General features: G+C 37.5%; 1 protein-coding gene across 1 annotated transcript in view; it reads left to right on the forward strand.

Moving 5' to 3' along the window:
• The window catches only part of SV2C (synaptic vesicle glycoprotein 2C), a 108,950-nt gene that overhangs the window by 57,323 nt on the left and 26,677 nt on the right, over positions 1-24,950 (forward strand). The window contains exon 4 of the mRNA XM_023943653.2: positions 9,895-10,046. Coding sequence (XP_023799421.1) covers positions 9,895-10,046 — 152 coding nt within the window. The remainder of the gene's footprint in view (positions 1-9,894; positions 10,047-24,950) is intronic.

Raw genomic sequence — 24,950 nt, forward strand, 5'->3', positions numbered from 1 at the left:
TGTATTTTTTTCAAAAAGTACAACTAAATTTATAATAAAGGGATTAAAACTGCACTACAGATTTGTCTTATCCCAGTAAATTTCATTTTGGTTGCTTTGAGATATGCAGAGATTATACAGTTGGGGGGGAACATCATGCTTCTCCAGCCCAAATATTACTTTTAAAAGAAATCAAAGTTTCCATAAAGTGAAAACTAGCTGAAATAAATATCCTGAGACGAACTACAATGTAGAAATTTTTTAGATAACTTCATGTTTGCTCCTGGTAGAAAGATATTCTTTCTTCTGAGCAAAATAAAAATTGCTCAATAAATGTGTCCTATTTTAAAAGTATGTAGTATTTCCAGACCGCAAATATTTCTTTCAGTTTGCCAAAATTGCCAATCTGGCCTAATTTCTTCTCCAGGCCCACAGAAATATGAGGAAATTCAGATTAGATGTCATTAACTGATGTAAATAAAAGCTATTAAGAAGCTTGTCTTCAGCCCGTTATCCCTTCTGAATAAAAGTCTTTCTCAAGATGTATTAATGTTGCTGTCCTTTTCCAGATCACTTTAGACTATACTTCATTAAAACTGAGACTTAACTTCAGACAGTTTTCTTCATCTGTCCTTAGACAATCTCTAAACCTTCCTGCAGTTCTCCTTCTACATTACTGGGATCTTCCACAGAGTGCTGGCATCACTATGGTAGAACAAAACTCATAGTTCGGGTATTTTCTCAAATTTTTCATGGGGAATCAAAATTTTCATGAGGAACCAAAAATTAGCAAAAATCCCAAACTGTGAATGTAGTTTCTGGTAGCATTTTTTCCAATTTTGAGGGGTTGCCTGTGTAAGTCCACACATTCTGACTTTTACCATTTTTTTTAACCTTTTTGAATATTATGTCTAGTGTCAAGAAGCACTAAAGAGTTGTATATCCACCCCTCAGAGACTATGACAAGAAGGGTGTGCAAGCAGTCTGCATACATAACAACTGCAAAAATGTTCCAACAGAGATGTAGGCCATGTAGAAACAGGACAAGATGGTTGGCCTACACAAGTAGTTCCTTCAGGAACTTCAGGTGTAGACCAACATCCAACTTTTATAATTTAATGTCATCACTATTCAGTATCATGTTGTATTTATCTTTTACTACTTCATACCCACTTGTTCCATCTCTTTTTCATGAAGCACCTTCTATTCACTCACTCTCAAAAGGCTGTAATCCTCTGCCTCTGATTCCTCTTCAGCACCCAGCTGTGTCCTACCCAGGGCTATCAGTGTTTTTACACTGTGTGCTAAAGAATAGCCCTGCAGGTGACTGGCTTCAAAGCTGATAGGCTATGCCAAAAGGGATATACACTTCTCTGTGAAGCCAAGTAAGCAGCTGGCAAGGTCTGAGCTTCACAAATAGCTTTGGTGCAGTCCTTGCAGCTTCAGATGGAGGTAAAGGCTGATTAATCTAAACCTCAGGGAGAAGCAGTCTTCCTTAAACCTTCTCTTCCCTTCCTGATGAGAAGACAGTATTCTTATGAGGAAAGGAAGATCATACAAAAGGGAGAAAAAGACTAGACAAGGCTAAATAAAGGGAGCCTACATGACAGAAAAAAGATCAAAAGAATATTAAAAAAACATATAATTATTTCAGTTGGAAAGGATCTTTAAAATTGTTGGAGTCAACCATCAACATAGTACTTCCAAGTCCACCACTAAACCTTATTCCTAAGCACCTCATCTACATACATACATACATATGTACTTTAAAACCCTCCAGGGACAGACATTCCACACTTCCCTGAGCAGCCTGTTACAATGCTTTGCAAACCTTTCTATGAAGAAATTTCTTCTACCTTGCAATTCCTCTGGCATGGCTTGAGGCTATTTCCTCTCTATTTTTTGTTACTTGGAAAAGGAGAGACCAACCTGTATACACCTCTTTTCAGATAATTGTAGGGAGTGATAATGTCTTTTTTCTTGTTTTCTCCAGCTGAAAGATGTCTAGTTCCTTCAGCCACTCCTCTTAGGACTTTTGCTCCAAAAAGTTTTGCCAACTTTGTTGCCCTCTCTGAACACGTTCCAGCATCAAAATGTTCTTCCCATAGTGAGGGGCTGAAAACTAAACAAAAGATTTGAGATGTGGACTCACCAGTGCCCAGGACAGGGGGACAATCCCTGCCCTGCTCCTGCTGGCCACACCATTGCTGAGCCAGGCCAGGATGCCATTGGCCTTCTTGGCCACCTGGGCACAGCCTGGCTCATGTTCAGCTGCTGGCACCAGCACCCCCAGGGCCTTTCCAGCCACTCTGCCCCAGCCTGTGGCACTGCCTGGGGTTGTTGTGACCCAAGGGCAGGACCCAGCTCTGGGTCTGGTTGAACCTCCCCCCACTGACCTCAGCCCATGATCCAGCCTGTCCAGATCCCTCTGCAGAGCCTTCCTTCCCAGCAGATCAATGCTCCCAACCAGCTTGATGTCACCTGCAAACTGACTGAGGGTGCACCTGATCCTCTTGTCCAGGTCACCAATGAAGGAATTAAACAGGACTGGCACCAGTACTGAGCAGCAGCACTGGTGACTGAACACCAGCTGGATGTGACTCCATTCACTGCTGCTTTCTGGGCCCAGCCATCCTGACAGATTTTTACCCAGTGAACAGTGTGTTTGCCCAAGTCATCAGCTGCCAGTTTCTCTAGGATAATGCTTTGGGAGATGGTTTCAAAGGCTTTACTAAAGTCCTGCTGGGCAATGTCCACAATCTTTCCCTCATCCACAAAGTGGGTGACCCTATAATAGAAGGAGATCAAGCAGGACCTGCTTTTGACAAACCAAACCTGTGATGGCTGGGCCTGATCCCCTGTTTCTCCTCTATGTGCCATGTGATGGTGCAGGTTGATCTGCTCCATGACCTTCCTGGACACCAAAGTCAAGCCCATAGTTTCCCAGCTCCTCCTTCCAATGCTCCTTGTAGATCCTCCTTCCAATGCTCCTTGTAGACGGGTATCATATATCCCAGCCTCCAGTTAACTGACACCTTCCCAGCTAGCCAGGACTGCTGATAAATGACAGAAAGCCTCTCAGTGAGCACTTCCAACAGCACCCCTATGACCCCTGGATCCCATCCAGGCCCACACACTTGAGCATGTCTAAGTGCTGTAATGAGTCACTGAACATTTCTCCTTGGATGATGTAGGCTGCATTCTGCTTTTTCTCTCTGTCTTACACATCAGGAGGCTGGGTACCCTGAAAACAACTGGTCTGACTGGTGGTCTATAGCAGATTAAAAATTGAGACAAGGAAGACCCCAATCTTTTCTTTACCTTTTGTCACTGTGTTTCCCCCTTCATGTAAAAAAGGCTGGGTATTCTCTTTAGCTTGCCTTTGTTGGAAATATATTTATTGAAACATTTTTTTGCCTTTTACAGCAGTAGATAGATTAAGTTCCAGCTGGGCTTTGGGTCTTCTGATTTTCTCCCTGCATGACCTCATGACATCCCTGTACTCCTCCTGAGTAGTCTTGCCTAGACTTTCATAGATCCTAAACTCTTGTTTTTTTCTGGAGTTAGTCTCTTCATTCAGTCAGGCTGGTCTTCCTCCCTGCTGGTCCAGCTTTTAAGCACATGCTGACAGCCTGATCATGATTCTAGAATTTTCCTGAAGAATGTCCTGGGCTCATTTGCCCACCACAACTGCCTCCATGGGATTTTCTCAATCAGGCTTCTAAATAAGCCTAAGTCTACCCTCTACAAGTTCAAGATACGTGTTCTCCTTGCCATCCTTCCTTACTTCTCCAACGATGAAAGCTCTGTCATTTTGTGATGACAGTGACTCAGAGACCCTCCAATCATCATAATCGTATCACATCACCCAGTCATCCTTCTCTGTCCACAAAGAGCAGGTATGGCAGAGTTCTCTCCCTTGCTGACATCCTGACCAGCTGTGTCAAGGCATTATCATCCACACACTCCAGGAGCCTCCTGGGTTGGCTCCTCTCCACTCTGTTGCTTAAGTTTCTGGAGCAGGCATCTGGCAGGTTGAAATCCCCCACAAGCATGATGGCCAGTGATTGTGAGTGTTCTCCCAGCTGCATCTAGACTATTTCACCTCCCTTTTCTTCCTGGTTTGGTGATCTATAGCAGACACTGACCATGGTATTTTTCTTTCAAGTAAAATCTTGAAAAGAAGAATTAAAAAAAATAAGAAAATCTACAAAATAAAGAATTCATTATCAGTGATTTTGTGGCTATCAATACTGGCATATATGAAAGCCATTTATCTGACATATCTGACAAATTCTTTGCTATTATATGCTTGAATGTAAATTAAACTTGATTTTTTAAAATTGTTGGGTAAATACAGGGAATTAATTATTTTTTTGTCAATTCATCTTCCATGATGGAACTAACTACTGTAGAGTTAAGTAAATTATCATGTGAATATTTTTTACAAGGACTCTCTTGCTATTAATAGCACACAGGCTATTTGTGTACCTGCAAGAAAACTTCCTTATTATTCATAGTTCAAAGAAACACTTGCATTTAAAAATGGGTACAATGATCAGCGAAGCTTAGTCTTTAGTGTGATGCAGTTTTCCAGGGCTTTATCCAATAGCTCTAAAGGAAAAGGTCAATCTGTTTGCTCACCCTTAGATACTTTGCCAGTCTAATGGCAGTTCTGAAAGGAAAACAACAGAGATATTTTTCAATGAAGCTTGTGGTACTGGGGTAGAAAACTGTTAAGAAGAAGAGTTTTGTGTAATTGAATGGTAGGACAAGCAGTGATGGGCAGATTCTATATCTCTGAATCTGTATTTTGAGCTCTATCACTTTTTAACAAATAGCAAATTAGAAGGTGACAACTTGCAAATGCCATCTCTCACAGACAGTATCTATTTTTAGTGTGGATGTTGTTCAAGCTTGAAAGAGAAGACAAGGCATTTCAGAAGAACACAGTCCTACCTTGTATATTTAGTATTCTGTATGGGCTTTTTGTCCTAATTATTTCATGTGTGCTTTTGCATTTCAAGCCCCTTTGGCTAGTGAATCAGCAAATAAACAATAGCTTCTATCTGAAGCCAGAGGTTTCTGAATGCCTCACAGACGTGTTTTCATCCCAGCTGTCACACTGTGCAGTTGCCAAAATCTGTTGTGACAAATCACAGCTCTGAAGGTAGATTAGCAGACATTTATCATCTTTGTTTGTAACAAAGAAAATGCAAATGTATCTTAGCTTATTGTTTGCTTCTCTGAATCCCACTCTCCTAAGGTGCATCACTTAAATCTCCTTTTGGTTTTACCTTTCTCAGAACAAACATGATCTGAGCGTGTACGTAAATGCATGAATATGCATTCCCTCTTGCTCTGCCTACTTCTGGTGAGGTTTATTACATCAGATGAAGAATAACTGAAAAAAAGATCAATATTTATCATTCTTTTGATTGACATATATGCTTTTCTCCCACATATAAACAATATGTTCAGTAGCAAAAGGTTCCTGCTGTTTCTTCGGTGCTGTTCTTGCATATATTTATACATATTTACAAAAAAAGCAAGGCTGAAGGCATGCATCATTTAATTTCACATGAATAATCTGATCTTTATTGAGTGCAAGTGCTTATTTCATGATCTTGGCCAAGCTCAATGAAGATTTGCCTCCTGTTGGTATCAGATTGTGTCTCATTACAGAATGTGTTATTCAGGAGACAGATATCACTCATGTTCATCATCCCAGAGGCTTATATCAGTGTTTTAAAATCTTTTTTAAAAAGTTCAGATTCCACACAATTTACCTGTGAAAATATTAAAAAAGTACTTAGTTTTTGTACATACTAACAAGATAAGTACTTCTTATGACCCCTAAGGAAGTAGTGCATGGACTTTTCTCTGTTACCTGTGGGTAACATGTTTATATCCACTGCTTTGGTTAGAATAACTGAAGAGATAACAGAAATGAATAACAGATTAAATATGAAAACTTCAGCTTGTTTGAATAATTTATGTTTAGGAAAGTTAAACTCCTTCCCATTTCTAGAATTAATGTTCCTCTCAAGTCTACACAGTTTTCATTTACTTTTCATCTGCACAGGCAGACATAAGAGAAGAATATAGTTTCATGTATCAAATAATTTTCTACAAGTGATGGTGAGCCATATAATTACAAACACAGTAGCAGCAAACAGCCCACTGTATCATACCAATTAATTGCCAGAAGCAGACTTAACACTGCATACTGTGGGAAAATAGCATTTGCATTTATTCCCCTTAAAACAAAAGATGAAGTCTTCCTACTGAAAAATTAGTAGTAGCTCTGCTTTTAGTTTTACTTGAAATTCACTCCTGTGCATGCCACCATGCATTTCACAAAATGTTAGTGGGCAACAAAGAGGTATTTGCTTTCAAACCTACAATACGAAAAGGTTGAGAATCAAATTCTGTTCCTTCCATAGGGAAGGGCTCACCTAGCTTACATTTTATTTTTTTAAAAACTGTAAGAATTATATTCTTCCTTGCAGCTGTTGGGTGATTTGGTGGTGGGTTTTTAAAATATCAACTTTTGATAAGCTAATGAATAAATAGCAGTAGCAGCTGATGGATCTGGAAAATCCTTACAAGAGAGTGATGGAAATTGGAGATACTCTGATCTTCTCTTGCCCAAAGCTTTGAGAGGTAGTTTATGCTTCTTCTAGCAGAGTTCCATATACCAGGTACCATATTAGTTCTATAATAGAAAATTACTGTAGTTCCAAGCACAAGTTTAAATTTCTGCAAGTCAGGAAGAAATTTCTTTGCTCCTTGGAGGAGTTCTCAAGGTCTGTTCAGTTTTTAAGGCTATTTATCATTGTTGTTTGGTGTGATAACTGTTGTAGCTGTTCCTACTCTCCCTTTCTGCTGTCACTTGCTCTGCATTTGGGTGCAAGTTTTAGGGAATGGAGACATGGCTACTGCCAATTTGAGATTTTTCAGCATTAACAGCAAAAGCACAGTCTTCTGCAGGAGGATGTTTCGTCTCCATCTCTCTCTTTGCTCCTCCAACTTTGCTGTTGATTAGCTTTTCTAAGACATTCATAATAGCTTTTTAGTCCTTGTAGTAGCTTTGTAATATAGGAAGAGCTTCATAGGTGCCAGTATCCTAAAATATTGTAGCAGTATCACTCTGCACTTACATGAGGCCAGAAGAAAGAGTTCAACCAGCTGAGAAACACATTTTCCATTCACAGATTTGAGGTGCAAAAAAGTGCATAACACACTTCATTATACTTTCTCTGTGAAACAAAGACCTACAACTACACATAGGAGCAGTTTTCTGTGTGATGGAAATACATCCTGTATTTCTCCTTAAAACCCTAGACAGGTTATTTTCACTGTTTAATCAATATGAGCATAATATCTGGACTTTAAATTGTTGCTTAGCCTGTTGACATACTCACTGGAAGTGCCAAATAAACCAACTGGTTGAAACAGAAAAATGGTGAGTTTTCAGAGCTGATTACTTTTTTCCTGCTTATTTGCATAACCTAAATAAACATTTTTATTTTCTGGCTCCTGAATTCCTTTAACATGTAAAAAGTCTCTTTGCTAGAAAAATTGCACTATTGATTTGGTCAGTATAGACAGGGTTTCTTCTGTAGCTTTGGGGAATCTTTAGGGTGTAGCATATACGTCAACCCACCTGGAGCAGTTTTGACTGCTAAAGCAGCATCTATCTCTCAGCATCCATAATATAGTTGGTTCATGCTGACAGGTAGGAGATGCCTTTTTTTGCTACTTTTGGTCAGGTTATCTACATTTTATGACATTAAGAAAAGGTAGGTTTTCTCAGTTTGAAACATCCACGCAATTGATGCCATGAGCAGCCTATTAAATTTGGTCTTCTTGAAAGTGGGCACCTATAACTCCCCATCCACACTTTTCAGCTTTGTCAAGAAACAGGAATATCTTGTTTCTGGTTCTACTAGTAAATTTTTAACCTTCGAAAATAAACTCTAGTTAGAGCCATGACTACTCTATTTGGAAAACTGTGGGAGTGCAATTCAAAGTTGTCTCTGCACCCTGGAGGGTTTACATCATAGCTGTAATCCATTTATATTTTGGGAACTGGAGAGCCCTGAATCCATAAAAGCACTGAGATAGAAGGGTTTCCCCGTCACAGGAAAATGAGTTGTGCCTCTACCCTTAGCCATGACCCCTCAATTTTACCTCAGCCCAGGTTTCCAGGGGAAGCTCCAAGGACATTGTCGCTTGTTGCCTTTGACAGGGCAGTTTCCTAGTGGAGGATTTCAGTATTTCCACCCATGAGAAGAAATGGGATACAGCCTTTATTAGCTGTATATGTAACAAGAATTCCTAGAGGTGTAAATGTTTGCATTACCAGCAGAACCTGTAACAGCTAGCAGGTTCAACTATGCAAAAGATTCCTTGTAAAGCTGAATGTTGATCAGCAGTATTTCAGAGTAGACAAGGCTTCAGGATGTCCTAATTGGACCCTCCAGTACCTGAAGGGATCTTGTAAGAAAAATGGAGAGAAGCTTTTTACAATAGCATGTAGTGATAGAACAAGGCTTCAGACTGAAAGAGAGCAGGTTTAGGTTAGATATTAAGAAGAAATTCTTTCCTGTGAAGGCGGTGAGGCACTGGAACAGGTTACTGAGGAATGTTATGCCATCCACAGCAGTGTTCAAGGCCAGGTTGGAGGGAGCTGTGAGAAATCTGGTCTAGTGAAGGTGTCCCTGCCCACATGAAGGGGTTGGAATCAGCTGGTATTTCAGGTCCCTTCCAGCCTAAAGGACTCTATGGTTCTGATTCTGTGAAAACCTGTATAAAGGAAAAGAGAAAACAGCAGTCCCCTGTACAAGCATAACAGCTCAATCCAGTACTTCATCCCAGTACATGAAGATACATTAAAATAAACTGTATGGCTATGGCACTGAATTTTTTTAGTGGTGAAATACCATTTCTGTAGCCACGTTTTCCTTATTAATATTTGTTTAAAACTGTTTTGAAGTTTGCTGTTTGCTTTCAGTTTGGCAGCTCCCAGATGACATTTTAAGTATGTATTTATCTTTAAAATTCACTTAAAAATTCAAACCATGCCATATATTGCTTTCAAGTATGTAATCTGAAGGTATTTTCTTAACTGGAAAAAACAAAATCTAGAAGCACTTATCCTGATGTAGAATATTAAACAGCTTGTGTACATAGTGAGCAGGTAAAGATAGTAAAAGATAACTTGGAAACTGGTACTGAAAGTGATACATATTTTGAGTTACTTTAATTTTTGTAAAACCGTGTTGAATCTTCTCTTTCTTTTTTTTTTTTTTTGTTCAACTGACCTTCAGACCATGCTTATGTTACCAAGAAAAAATGAATATTTTTTATTTTGAATGCATATGCTTTTCATAAAAAATTAAGTAAAAAGCCAGCATGGGCTTAGCTATTCATGTAGTGCAACAGAATTGTAAAAAAAACATCAAGAGTTAGTTACCTCCTGGTTACCTGGATCGTGGGAGATAAGACTTAGAGAAATACTTATTACTCTTTGGGAAAATGATTAATATTTTTCCATTAGAACCAATGTATTTTGACACTTGTCAGTAGACAGCCATTATTTTGTAATGGTGAAAGTCAAGACTTTGAGCTGGTGTCTGTTCCAGTGACTGACACGTTAACAATCCCCTTGAAACATTAAATGCAATAAATAGTACACAGAACTTCCAAGGAAATATTTAACAAAAATTTCATCCAAACCTATGAAAGTTTTCTCTAGAGTTCTCCAATACATGGTGTGATTTGAGAAAAAAGTACTTGCCAGAGAAGCTGCTTGTATTTGAGGTTTCTGATGACTGCTGCTATGGACTTGTTCAAACTTTCTCTAGCTGTTACTCCCTTGCTTAATCCATGATCTGTATCTCCTTTTAGAATTGGTGGAGCTATGCCAACAGTCTTCTCCTATTTTTCGGAAGTGCTTGCTCGGGAGAAACGAGGTGAACACCTGAGCTGGCTCTGTATGTTTTGGATGATTGGTGGCATCTACGCTTCTGCAATGGCTTGGGCAATAATTCCTCACTATGGTAAGAAAAGCCATAGAAGAAAGAAAAATCTCATTGTGATTTGGAGGTCTTCTATGAAATGAAAGTATGAAAGTAAAGATCTTGAAATACAGCTTAATGAAGAGTCATCATGTCTGCTCTTGAACTACTGACCTAACTGTTAAAAACAAATTAATTCCTTTTGGAGTACACAGTGGGAATAGGTTGTACATCAAATAAGAAATAATTTATTGCAAGATGCAAAACTTCACCAATATCCACATTTAGTTTGATTCTTTAAAACACTGAAAACCTGTACACATGACAATTTAATTGGTGTTATTGTTAAATATGGAGAAAATAGATGATGTGGAGATTTGCATCAGAGAAATTTTAAATTGCTGGAATGTCAAATTAGCAGTCCTTTTGACACAGTGATAGATTAAATGAATTAAACATTCTTGAGAAGCAGAGTAAGAGGTTTTCTTGATGTTTGCAGTGCTGAAATTTGAAATTAGTCTGAGAATAAATCTGTACTGAATGTTTCTTAGTAGATATTTCTAGTGGTGTAAAAACAGATACATGTAACACAGTACATTTAAACGCTGTAAGTATGTATGAAGGCAGTGGCTGAAGTTATAATCATATGAAATAGAAGCTACTCTGTCAAAGAACTCTTTAATTGCCCTGACATAGTTAAATGTAATATGGAGGTACAGATTCAATTCTTTGTCTCCCGGGCTTGCCTTTTAGAAGAGTTAAGTGCTCACGGGTCTCCAGGGTTGCTGAGACTGCTCAGGGGTTCTTAAAAATCAGCTTCTCAAGCAGTTCCCTCTGGCAGGTCTCAAGTGAAGTAAAGCAGCACTGTGAGTAAGCTGGCATCCAAAACAGCTTTCTTTAGCCAAGCAACGAGGTTTATCAAAGCTATATTGTGAAGGTTTGCCCAAAGTGATGGGAACATTTAGCAAGCGATAATGTCCATAAATAAATTATAATAATGCAGACTAATCAAATACCTAGACTGTTACATTAAAATTAATTTTAGGGTTCAGTACACTTAACCTGAATCTATATCTTCAACCTTGCCTTTCGACTTTGAATTGCTGGAAACAAAGAGAGGAATTTGTGCTGAAAAGGCACAATATGGATTTTTTTTCCCCCAAGTAATAAATTGCTCTGGATGCCAAGTACTTTTCTGCTTTCCCATGGATTTTTATTTTTTTATCTTCCAGTGGAAAAATGCAAACATTATGACAGACTGATTTACATAGGTTGTCTAATTTCTTGTAGAGTTTATAAATAACTTTATATCCTTTACTGAGGTGCTTTTAGAACATCACATGGCAGTACATTTTAATACCATACACTTACACTAAAGCAGTGTCACTACAGGGAAAACATTTCTTCTTTCTTTAGCAGCAAAAAAAAAGGAGTGCTGCACTGATTTTTTTGTTGTTGTTCTTATTTGTCTTGTTGCTTTTTCCACCTGAAAAAATATTTGTTAAATACCATAAGACAAAATAAAGTAAAAAACAATTTCAAAACATAGTATGCTTCAGTGCTAGACATAAAAATCACTACTTGCAGTTTATTAAGGTAAGCAATAAGAAATCTAAGGAAAGGATATTCCATTTCAGAAGTGAAGATTTCTTGCCTGGTATAATGTGTCTCTCTGGTTGTGAGTGGGAATGTATTAATATGTACTCTATTCCAGCAGAGTTTTCTATTGCATCAGCAAACAACCGGTGTTTTTTTCTGTGACTAAAAGTCAGAATTACAAATTATAAGGTAGTCACTAGTCACAAATGGTAAAGTTCTTTACAGTAGCACAGAACTTAAAAATACAGACATAGAGGTGTCCAAATAATGCACTCACTCTTGACTTGCAAAGCATTGCCCTTAAAATATTAACAATAACTTTTAATTTAAAAATATTTAATTATGTCTCCTACTTGAAATTTTTTGTATTCATTTCCTGGTCTATAAAATATATTAATTTCTATTCTCTCTTAAGGTTTTTGGTTATAACTTTTCTCCTGTCAATATGATTAAACGACAAACTGGGGCTTAATTTAGAGAGGATAGAAGTTAAGTTTTAAATACAGTTGTTGCATAGTACTAACATGAACTGCCAAATATATTTACAGAATCTTCATTCACTGGATGTTGCCAAGGGCACAAGAAACTAAAGCTTAGAACCATGCTAAATTCACTAGACCTACCAATGGAAACCTGTTGACTGTTCTTAATTCTTCTTTCCATAATTAGATAAGAATTTTTGTTGGCGCAGGAGTCTGAGTCCATAATGGTTTCTATCTGAGTGTAACTGTGTGGAGAATGGACCAATCTCTTTTTCTTTAGATTAAGAAGTGGCTTGCAAAGTGGTCTGAAACATATTCCTCATTTTGTAGTAGAAGATTGTTGCAGTAAAGCAGTTAAATTCATCTGAAAAAATTTACTCTACTGACAGTGAAAATGATCCTTTTATCACCCTTTTGCATGATGGCTTGAGAACAGTTTTTGTTGTATTTTCCATGTCACGTTTGCTCCATTTTTGTGTCACCCAACTGAAGATAAAAAAGATAAACTTATCTTCAAAACTGCAATGAAATCCCCTTCTGCTTGAAAGCATGATGAACTGTGTTGTAATAAAACAGGCAAGGCAGCAGAGCAGCATGCAGCAACTGTGCAGATGAGGAGATAGAGAGTTCCTGGCTCACTGTGCAGCCCACGGCATGTAAAGCATCAGGCAGTGTTAATGGAGGAATTAACCTCTCAGCCTGCTGCAGATTTAACTGAGAACATGATGGACTAAAACTGCGGAGCAGCAATAAAAAAAGAAAACCTTTTAACTCCCTTATTCTCTCTGGGTTTTGTTGGGCTAAAGGGTTTCTCAGTGTCACATGGTAGTGGTAGTATTGGGTTAAAAATTCCCACGCTAGTGTTACGTACTATCTGTGGGTTAGAGGCTTAGGGCACAGCAAGTACTTGTGCTTGAAGGGCAATAAAAGCAGAAGGATCTTAGGAGGCATCCATCTTTCAGCACTTCTGGTGAGCAGACCTGAACCCTTTTGCGTGGTAGGGGCTGTTTAGTGTGGGTTTACAGAGACTGAGCTGATATTTCTGTCAAGGGAAGGTAGTACAGGTAATGAAAAAGATTTTATAATGGTCTGTTGGTTAAGCATCTGAATGAAACTACCTTGAAAGTAGTGAAACCTCAGGCACTGAAATTCCTGTTGCAGGGGCTGTGTTTGATTCTGGTTTGGAGCAAGCTGATGTTCCAGATGCCCCTCAAGGTGCCCTCACCCCTGTTCTATTAAACAGATACTGTTCCTTCACCCTGTGTTAGACCAGAAAACTGCAAATGAAGAAAAAAAATTAGCATTTTTTTAAAAAATAGAAAAAGAAGGAACACTGAATATTCCCAACATACACAAGGAAATGCCTGTCTATCGAATTATTCTGGCTGGTAACTCCAAATGGAAGCAGAAGGCTTCTTGACCAAATAAGCCTGCAGTGCTAGAAAAAGAAATTTATAGGTTGATCCTTCTTTAATTTTTAAAATTCTGGACTCTCAATTTAAAAATCTCCAACCCCTTAATATTGTTTTCCCTTCCTATTATTTTCCTCAAACATGTCTCTAAAAATCCTCCTTTTCCTGGTAGTTCAGAACAAATTCATACCATAACAACAGCTTTTTGGAAAAAAAGTTGGACCCAAGGTACTATTTTCTAGTATAGAAATAGAATTTAGTTTTTGCAGAAGATATATGAATTTTATCAGTTGTCCAGTACAAAGAGAAATGCCAAAGAAAATGGCCTGGGGAAGAGAACCATAGTGGTTTCTTCAGTTGTAAAAAGCCCATGAAGAAATCTGCAGACTTTGAAATCAATATATTTTCCTTTTTTTCATACCTGGAGGAAACGTGAACCAAAATTTAAAACCATGAATAAATTTTCAAATTTGCCTCATACAATTTCCTTTCTGATATATCTTCTGTCTTCAGAATCAGCCTTAACAAGTGAAAAATATAATTTAAAATTTAAAATACTTAGGGATTTGCTAAGGTTGAACCTGCATTTGCTATGTGACTGTGTCATACTGTATAAATTGATGAGATCAGACATAAAGGCATCTAATACATAACACAACACCTGTTGATCTGTTTTACATTCCTCTAAAAGTGATTGATTCCCAATGTTCTCTGCTTCCCCCCTGCAAATACTTAATGCATTAAGATTAATGCAATGCCTTAATCAGGTATTTTGCAGATGAAGCTCTATCTATACCTTTTTTCAATCTGAGTTAATTGAAGTGTGTAAAGGCAGTTTCAATGTTAACTTAAGTTATCAACTTCTATTTGTGAGTCGTTCCTCATTTGAAATAATCCTATTAAATTAGATTACACTGAATGTGTACTTTAAAAAAATCTTCATCTTGAGGAACAATAATGACAGAATACAGCAGAATTTAGAAGAGCTGCTTATGCAAATCCAGCTAGGAGAGCAAAACAAGTCACTTTATTAGGTTTTTTACTTTCTGTGCTGTAATGCAGAGTTTGATTTGGTCATTTCAATGTTTATATTTGTAAGCCCTAGAAGTTTAAGTAGCTTTTAGCACATCTACTTTATGAGTACTAAAGATGCTCATTAATGAGCTTCAAATACAACATTTTCCTTGGTACTTTAGGTTGAGAGTGAAAGAGAAAATATGTTTGTGGAGAGGTTGAATAAAAATCTAGCAAATTTTTCTGTGAGCAAGGAAGATATGGGGCTGTTTCCTAGGGATTTCTGTCAATCACCTTCTGATCCTGGCAAACTCCATTCTTCTCTCTCTTTACCTGTGCTGCTTACAAGGTACCACGACAGTCCTTTCAGTTTGTCCTTGCTTTTTCTTTGTCCCTTTCTGCTACAGTCTTTATAGTTCTCCTTTCTTTCCCCCATAAGGCTGGTATAAGAAACACCCAGATATCCACACTCTCACCATGCACCCTGGTGCAAGACAGCCCTGCTCTGGCCTAGCTGCTCTCAGGTAGAAGGCAACTCTTTTAGGCCTGGGTCAGACCAGTGCCAAAGCCAATGGATTGGATGGGACCACTGATCTCCAGCCTTTTCCCTCATCTTCCAATGGACTCTCTCTTCTCTGCTTGGGCAGCATATTTCGCAAGGCCTTGGAGAATTTGACAATCTTTGGGAGTATTACTTCCTGTGACATTTGATTGAAGTAGATTAATGGTTTCAAAGAATGCTCGTGGAGGAACTGACACATAGGTGAACAGAGTGTTGTCATAAACATCATTGTTCAATGCCATAAACATAATTTTCCACAGAAACCATAGTAATAGTCAATCATTCTTATGACAATAAAATTGTCAACTTCCCAGCCTCGCTCTTAATGAAAAGTCAGTTTCACACAATGAATTTGCCTTGAATATAATTTAAGGAAAATTACAACCAGACTAAAAAAGCTGCTTTAGAAACCTGTCCAGACTGACCAGGAGTATCAGGCATTAACCTTGTTTTTCACTTTTAGAAACAAGGAAGATGTTAATCTGATAAGATTTCTTTGTTAATATTTTTAATGTTAAATCACAAAAAAACCTACATTTGGTAATTGTTCTACTACATATGAAAAATTAATGTAATTAGGCATATACAAAAATACATTAATTTCCTCTGGAACGTAATACAACAGTATATATTCATTAACCATACTTCCATATTATTTCTATGGTTTGTAAAGCTATCTGCATTGAAGGACTTAGTGGCTGTCCTTTTAGTAACAGTTTCTTTTCACTTTAATAATATATTCTGTCTAGGGATTGCATATACAATTGGAATATAATTTTTCAATTTGCAGTCCAGTTGCCCTTAAAATAAAATTAACAAAATCAATTGCAAATGACATTGGATTTTTTTTCCAGGAAGTTTGGTTGTACTTTTTCTCAAAGGAAAATAATTTATGTTTCTTTTGAAAATTATGCATACTTTAGTGAAAGTAATTCCATTGTGATCTATTCAAAAATCCATGCTTACCAGAGTATCTGAATACAGCATCTAACTATATTCTTTCTGCTCATACTTGTATGAGAGGAACCTGCACAAAAATATGGCAAGACCTGATCTACCTCCCTTACAGTGTTTGTGCACTTAGTATTCCCAAGACAGCTCTGTTTTTACACCTTACAAAGATGTCAGCAGAAAACAGTATAAATTGAGCAGTGGTAATCATTAAGATTTCATAGTGAGGGCTCTAGGCTGAGGTTTCCATTCCCAATTTTCTCAGCTTCAGTGCTGGGCAAGGTGAAGAAATTCTGCTTTCTACCGCTCACTCTTCCTCCCTTGCTGTTAGAGTTGGTATTGTTTTCTTTTTTGTACTGGGACAATTTGACTTTAGGTATTGGAAGTTCGGTCTCCCTCTTAGCTGTTTCATGAAAGTTGCAATGCCATATAATAAAAAAGTAAGAAATTGCAGATAAAGAAATCAAGGTAAGGCTTTTGTACTGTTTTATTTTCCCACAGAAACATTATTAAATTCCGTCTGATACAAATATCTGATTCCTTTATGATTCTAGACTCTCAAGGAAGTAATGAGGCTGTATAAAAGAAAGAATTCTCTGTTTTCTTAATATATTTTCATTGTTTCCTTTGATAATTGCATTTCAAACACTGTGGCTGTTCATAGACAAAATCCACCACCCCACTGCCACTATGACAGACTGAGAATGGTTAGTACTTGATTTAAGTGCGCAAAAAATATTTTGTTGAAAGTTTGACCAAGGCTTGAATTCAAGACTTGTGATCAATGCTTCACAGTATGTACAGAAAGGCCAGAAATGTTACCAGTCTTGCTCAGCTGACTGCTGTTAGACTAGAAGATAATTTCTAGAATGCATATTGGCTCTAATATGTTGATCACATAAAGTACTTGCATAGTCTGCCTTCTCTCTCACAGTGACAGGATATTGCTCCTTCTCATTTAAAATTATTTTTAAGAAGAGAAAACAAGAGGCTAGTGAAATAGCAAAAAAAGGAAATAAGTCTTAAATCACAGCACTGAACTGCTCATTGAAAATCAGATTTTCAAAACACCTTTCAAACTAATGAATATAATAGACTTAATTTTTGAAAGAATTTCTGAATTGCACAGATATTCTGTTGTTACCGTGCAGCAGCGCACAAAAGGTAAAATGTGTATCTCTGGTAAAAGACATGTCTTCTTGGTATTCTTCAAATATTGTTACAGCATTTCAATTAATATTTTGTTTCTACATTAAGCTAGATAAGGACGCCCCATTTTCTTTTCATAAGCTACAGTGTTTCATTGTGCCTTTTACTGATTGTCCTTTTTGATTAATTGCCTCTCTTTCCTCCTTTTCCATGAACCCATTATTTAAATATCCTTAGTCCGGAGGCACATAAATCACTGTGAGTCCTGGAGCAGGACAAGAACACTTACATTTTCAATTAGTTTCCACATCTAACTGCTGCTTTTAGTAGTGTCTGCAACAACTCATCACATCGAACAGCACCATTTGTGATCTCAGGGCCGTGGATAGACAGTTGAGGGCACCACAAAAAAACACGTAGGTATCATTGTATCTGTATTTTGTGTATGGGTAGGACAACTGGATGAGGGGATTTTACTGCAGACAAGTGTTTCCTTATAGACTTTGTTCATAGTGGCTACTGCACAGGACATTTGACAATTTTACATTGTCTTCTTATACAAGTGGATTCTGTCTGCTCTCAATGATTTACTCTTACTGTACTCTTTAGCACTGTCCTAACAGATGCCTCAAAATTAATACAAAGCTATTTTTCAATTCTTAGACAAAATAGTGGAAAACTACTAAGCACACATAGGAGAATGGAGGTAAAAAACCTTCCAAAAATTTAAAGTTACATACAAATGAAGTTCATACAAAGTCTGAAGCACATTTCAGTGACATTTGGTTGCACAGTCTTTGTGCCAACATTGGCCATGTTATTTTGAAGCCCCGACAGCAGCATCTCTTAACATGCTGCCTCCCCCACTTCTGACATTAATTGCATCTGTTTGAACTATCATCTCTGGAAAGCTTGACATAACCTTTTCTTAGACTGACAAGCCTCTAAGTTGTGATGTTGTCAGTGTTGTGGCTAGCAGATTTTACTCTTTGTTTTGCAGATTGTGAAGTGCCTTCATAGAACAGCTGCACAGAGCCAGACCTGAGCCAGGAAATGGCTTGTATGTAGAAATGCATGAGTACATAAATCTCTGGGGCCACTGACTCAGTCAGCCAGTCAGATCAATTATGTGCCACAGGCCTTGTAATGAGATTTTTCAGCTACGTATTAACCCTTGGTGGCCTATTCTTATTTATATCAGAGTACTTAAAACATCATCTTTACAGTTTTAAGTCTCATTGTAAACTTAATGCAGTTATTGAATAGATCTTGTTCGTATTGGAAAAATGTATTTCAAATTTTATGCTCACTTTTATCTGATTGTCAAACTAAGAAAGTTCAGCTACTGCTGGTTTATGATAGCAAGGTTTTCACAAAATGCTTCTAGATCACGTGGATACACACACACACACAAAATTAAGATAAATGGATCTTTCTTCCATAGGTAGCCTTAGTTAGTTATGTAGTATTCTACAAATACATTTGAAAAATGTCAGGTAGTCATTAAATTCAGGAAGGATATAAACCACTGACCTGTAACCATCTCAGCATTAATTTTTTTCCTTAAGCCAATGGCATTACAAAGGCATTAGGAAGATTCAAAATATATATACAAAAGAGCACCAGAGCAGTAACAAAAATATTTGCTTTGTCTGTAAATGGTGCCATATAATGTTATATTAGGTTTTTAACTAAAAGGAGAAAAATTTCTAAATCTAATTTACATGCAGAAATGTGACAAAACTAGACACTTAAAGGAAAATAAACATTTGAACTTTTGATTACATATCACAGCTCTTTTCGTGTTTTGCACCTGAGCCCTGGACAAAAGTAGACCTGTGTTTTTCTATACTCATTTCTAGCAGACTTGGACAGTTTACTCTGAACAAGGCCATGAGTGCACATAAGGGAAGTTCAGGACATTCTAGCCTGTAATATGCATATTTACTTAATTGAAATAGCTACATGCTATTTTTCTTTTTAAATTTCAGAAATATGCAATCCACTTAAGTTTCAGGAGAGATTTTGCTCTCATTTGTAAACTATCTGTAAACTATTTATAAACTATGGGGTAAAGAGGAAGAAAATTATTTTGAGAATGCACAAAGTAGAATATTTTAGAAACACAGATTTAACATCTAGGCAGAAAATTAGAAATATGCACTAGCCAGCTTTCAAAATCTGTGCTCATTAACCAAGGAGCATATGCCTGCTTCTCAAGGAATATAATGATATTTGCATTCAGAATAAAGCCATGTTGTAGTTACTCAGGCTCAATTCCTGGTAATGGGTGTCTGAAGTCTGATAAAATGACAGGGCAGTGGAAAAACTCTTAATGGTGATCAAAGTCAAGATGTTGCAATGTTGTGTTGAAGTGCTTTTTTGGCAGGTCTCCAATCCTATAGGACAGTTGCATTGCAATTGTATTCAGAATTCCTAAGCTGCAAAATGGTATCCTGCATGGTGGTGGAGACATTACACCAGTAAGATGGTCTTGCCAAAGAACATTTCTGCTATTTCTCCCTTGCTTGAAGATGGAAACTTCTCAGTGGCCAAGGTTAAACAAGCAGAAGAAGAGCATCACAGACCTGTTTTCACTCCTCATCAATGGCATCTGTTGTTCCTTTCCTCTAAGTGGAAAGCTTTACTCTTAGTCCTTATTTTCATGAAGAGTCATATTGCTGGGTGGAATGAATTGTTGAAGTCGGGATCAGTATAGGAAAGGCTTACAAAGTTCTGTGTGGTAATCACACATCAGCCAAGCACATCTCCTGGGTCAAAAATGTATTGGATAGCAGCCCTAAATTTCTTAGGAATGAGGTGCAGGTATATGAAGAAACTACGTAGAAGCTTTGAACAAATTTGATGTGTCTCAATTTGGAGACAAATTAGGAGAAAACACTCTAAAATGAGTGCTTCCTCTGAAGAGAAGGGCTCCAGTAAACCCTTTTGCCAATGAGAAATGAATGCCCGCGGGTGAAATTGGGGAAAAAAAAAGCAAACTGTCTATTAACAAAAAAAACCCCAAACAAACAAAACAACAACACCAAAACAAAATCAAAAAAACAATACCAAAAGGGTGCCCACAAGGCACAGAAAAGGATTGAGTAACTGCTAAATACTGAAATTTCAAAACTTTGAAATTTTTGTAAAAAAACAAGCAGACCAAGTGGCTGGGAGGCAGAGTTGGTGGCTGTCCTCTTCATCTCAGGAAAGGGGAAGAACGGGAGTTTGTGAAGCTGCTTTTAGTGTGGTTTTAGTGTCTTTTCCTTTCTCAACCTTTTTCTTGGTTCAGCTTCTCTGAGCTCTAGGGTTTGGAGCAGCCCCCTGCCTGCTCCCCGAAGAGACAGAAAAAAAAGACAAACCAAAGCTGAAACAGTTCAAGGAAAGAAAAAAGAAAAAAAAAAAAAGAAAAAAGAAAAAAAAAAGAAAAAAAAAAAGAAAAAAAAAAAGAAAAAAAAAAAAGAGAGAGAAAAAAACAAAACTCTTGAGACCATTCTGGACTAGGAGAAGGGAGAAAAAACCATAACCTTCTTGCTGCAATCTAGCAAAAACATAATCCAACAAAAGGAACGATGTGGCCTCATTCCACTCTGACTGTAGCACACTGAAAGTGAGGGTTTGAACCAAGTTGTGCAGGAGACCAAGGCTCCCAGCCCTACTCCTGGGCCTTCCCAAAGCTACAGCAGCCATTTCTGGGTATAAAGCAGGTGATTAGGGAATAAATTATCATCATAAAATCACCTCAAAACATGATGTCTATCTTTTCCTGCTCCCCTTATGGAATAATGGCTTTGCATTTCATGTCCATGTCTTTCTTAAGGGATTTTAATGGTACAGTCTCTTACAAAACTATCTGTACCTTGGCACTGATTAGTATCTTATTTTTACACCTCTTCAGTGTTACTGAGGTGTTACAGCATTGATTTAAGATTTAACCTGGGTAAGAATTACTGTTCCTGTTTTATAGCTAGAGATGCATTATATAAATATACAGAAAACCACAGTAAAACACTACAGATTGCTAAAAGCTTGCCATATATATGGATGATGTTATGGAGGGTGGTGGCTTGGAGACAATCTAAATTGAACAAACAACATGTATGCCTCTGTGCAAGATAACTTAAGAGGCAGAGAAATCTTTATCTCCTATCAACTGTTTTGATGTCAGCTAATTCCTACAGCTATCATTCAAGAAGGAATGTTTCCTGCAAACTGTACTAAGCTTTTTGTTTTTAACATGCTGCTTTCTATAGAGGTGATAATTTGTTTTTGTGCTGCTTTACATTAGTTAAAATGGAATTTGTCCAGCTCTGTGAACTGTGAGTGCTCTTGCTATCATACTTTTTCAGTCATATAGCAAGGGCTGAAGAGGCAAAAACAATTCTGAAAATACCACAAGCTGCTTCTTGTGAATGCTCTTTAGTCTTTTGCCTTTGTTTGTTATACCTATTGGAACAGCTATAACTTCTGAATGTTTGGGATAATCCCCTGAAGGAGAGTATATAGGGTGAATATGTAGAAAATTTATAATGGTCAATTTAGTTTGCAAGTCCTTGCACTCTGGTTCTGTATAGCTTCTCTTCTGCCCTGTCAGACTTCATAACATATGAACGGATAATGAGTGATTTTGTCATATTCATGTCTCTGTTTTGTTTGGCTGGCCCAATATCCTTCCCAGTAAAGAAAAATGAAGTGAAAGAATAGCTTCCTTTGTTCAACTCAAGACACAGGCGAGCCATTCCCATTAGACCCAGTACTGGAAACAGCCTTCTTCAAGACCCTACAGGTTTTAGTACTTACTTACTAGGGAGGCAAGAGTGATTCATATTTCATAATCAAAAATAGACTGGTAATTACACACCCTTTGCCACTTCTAGCATCTGCCAAGATCAGATAAATAACATGACCAGACCATTTGGTACCTTCAGTTAGTTCTCTTACAAGGGATACTGCTTTAATTCTCTTATATGATTAAGTCTGTTCATCTCTCCTTCATTTTACATATTATCTTCTTGACTGCATTGACTACTGTGACTCACAGCATCTTAATACAGCCATAATTCAGGGCCAAATGGAAGTCAGATTTCAGACAGACCATTTCAAACCATGCACATAATGACTTATAAATTTCCCTTACTTTCCCCCTACATCTACCTCCACCCCAGCAGTTCTAAATATTCTGATTTGAAACTGATTTTTATGGGTTCTTTTTTTCCTATCAGGCCTCCTACATTAGCATTTCCATGTCAAGGAAACAAACCTAACAGCTCTGTCAGTATTCTGCAGAGCATATATAAGATTAAGTGAAAGCCTTGCTTGTCATTACTAAACCTCAAATTTTGGGCACATATATCATATAATTGTCTGAAGTATGAGGATACACAAACTTCCTCCTTGATAAAAAGCAAAACTTTTCAGGGCAGCTCTACAGCAGCTGTTAGAGAAATTTAAAAAGTGGGCTGCTGATGTCACAGATCAGAATTACTACACCAGGACTACAGTGCTATGCAGGAATGTGTTTCACAGCATTTGAGAGCAAATTGTTTTCTATGCAAGATTGGCTCTTCTTGCAGCTGTCCCAGGGATTGTCTGAATAGAAAATACTGCCACTGGAGTGACTGGAGACCTGATTTTCAAAGGTTTTCAGATAGATGTCAATGCCAGCACAGAGTGACTTGAGTCTGTGCTTACAAATCCCTTTCTCTGAGACAGAGGAAATGTGTCTTTAGAAAATGCCTTGTTCCTTCTCATCACAGTTTTAAGTGTCAGCAGACCAGCTCTGAGTCTAATGTGTTTGCAAAATACATCTGTTGAACACTTTTACATTCTTCCATTGAACTGGTGATCCTCAAGGGCTAGTTGCATTTAGCAAGAGAACTGTGCGCCTTTGTTAATTTCCTTCCATCACAGCCTGCATATTCTTTCTTCAGAAATTACCAGCAGCTGACCTGCTGAGACCAGGTTTGTAGAGTATCTAACTATCTGTACAGGCTAAAAATAACACTACTTTTCCCATGTGATATTAATAATTTAATCACAAAAAAGACTAGTGTTCTACTTTGCACTGCTGGAATTTCACAGTAATACAACATAGAAAAATTCTGAAAACATCGTTTCTGTGACTGTATAAAATCATGGCTTTCATCCAGTTTTGTAAAAATGTGTATCAGATCTTCCTCAGCTGCAGAGCTTACCTGAAGTTTTTTTTTCAATTTCACTGATGTTTCACCTTTATTGTAATGAGTAGCACTACAATATATGGTCACAAATCCTGGATGACACTGACAATTAAACTTGGAAAACTGTCAATTAAACAGAAAAAACTTAAGTACAATTATAAGGTATTTAAATGATGCAAGCTTCAAAATATTTTCAGTCCTTATAAACATGCTTTAGCTTTTCTGCAAAACAGCAGCATTCAATAGCAAAAGTCTTCCTGCAATAGTTTTAAGCTTAATTTCTATTGAGTAACAGTGCCACCAAGTGACAATTTAGAGCAATCATGCTTGGTTACCATAAATATTTCAAACAAAAACATTGAGAATGAAGGCTAGAAAGATGGCATCCAACCAAGAGTTGTGTGATAAAAGAGAAATAAGAAAAGCTATAAAATCATATAAATAATTCTTTGGAAGAAACTGTGCAGTCTATGAGTTCCAAGTTCCTCAGTTCTCTTTCTCCCCTATCTCATTTTTAAGTATGTTTTTACATCTACTCCCTCCTTTGATCTAGTAAAAGACAGAAATCTATGAAAAGTCGGGTTTTGGCAGTTTATGACACTGCCATGAAACTAGTTCCTCCTATTCATACTGAATGACTAACAAAAATTGTCAAAATGCTCGGTCTTTAGCTAACCATACCATAAAATAACAATATTTGATAGGATTTTCTTTGCCAACTTCAGTGTCTTAGAAAGGTGTTCACTACTTTATTCCTCTGGTATATATAAACTGCCTCCTTGCCAGCCAGAATTTATACAGTGCCTGTGTACACCCGTGTTTTCATTGCCCACATTGCAATTTAGTGTAACATGTATGAATTTTTAGAGATCTATCATGTTCCTTGCAACCCTTATTGTGGAAAATTAAGCAAATCAACCCCATAAATCTGTTCTCTCTTAACATGTCTCCTCTAAGAGAGGATCCTTATGCTTGAAGAGACTTGCTGTTTATCAAATATTATATATTACTAGAATTCATCTTAAGTTTCCCTCTATATATTCAGAAAGTCTATGACAAATTTTCTTTTCTCTCTCCTTTGGAGCAAGCATTTTCTAGTATCTTTTTGATACATTAATATTATGGAGCTGATGGTATGCCGTTTTGTAAGTTTTGTTGACATTTTGTTCAACTCATAAATTGGTGATTGGATACGGATTAGCATCTTGTACGTTTTGATTTGTGCTCCTGTGTTTCTGTAGTCAGTGATTGCCATGTCTGTGATTCACAGCAGCCAGGAAAGCAGGAGGGTGGTATTTAGCAGGTTCCTGCAGCAGGTTCAGATTCACCCATCACAGGTTTTGGGCTGCTCTACAATACACTACCCCAAGATGCATTTGGGCCAAATGTTTTGCAATTTATAAAGCACTGGGACTTGCCCCCATTCTCAAGATTAATGACTCTCAAATACAGCATAGCCAGGGAGCAAGGGTGTAGGTTGGCTCCAGTTGCTGAGCAGGGCTCTGGATGCAGCCATGTAGTGCTGCTGTGCCTTTGCTATTTTCCCATAAATCAGGGGAGAAGGAGGTTGACTTACAGCCAAGAACACAATTTCA

Source organism: Cyanistes caeruleus, chromosome Z (assembly GCF_971803275.1).
Source record: "Cyanistes caeruleus chromosome Z, bCyaCae1.hap1.1, whole genome shotgun sequence".
Classification (NCBI taxonomy): Eukaryota; Metazoa; Chordata; class Aves; order Passeriformes; family Paridae; genus Cyanistes; species Cyanistes caeruleus.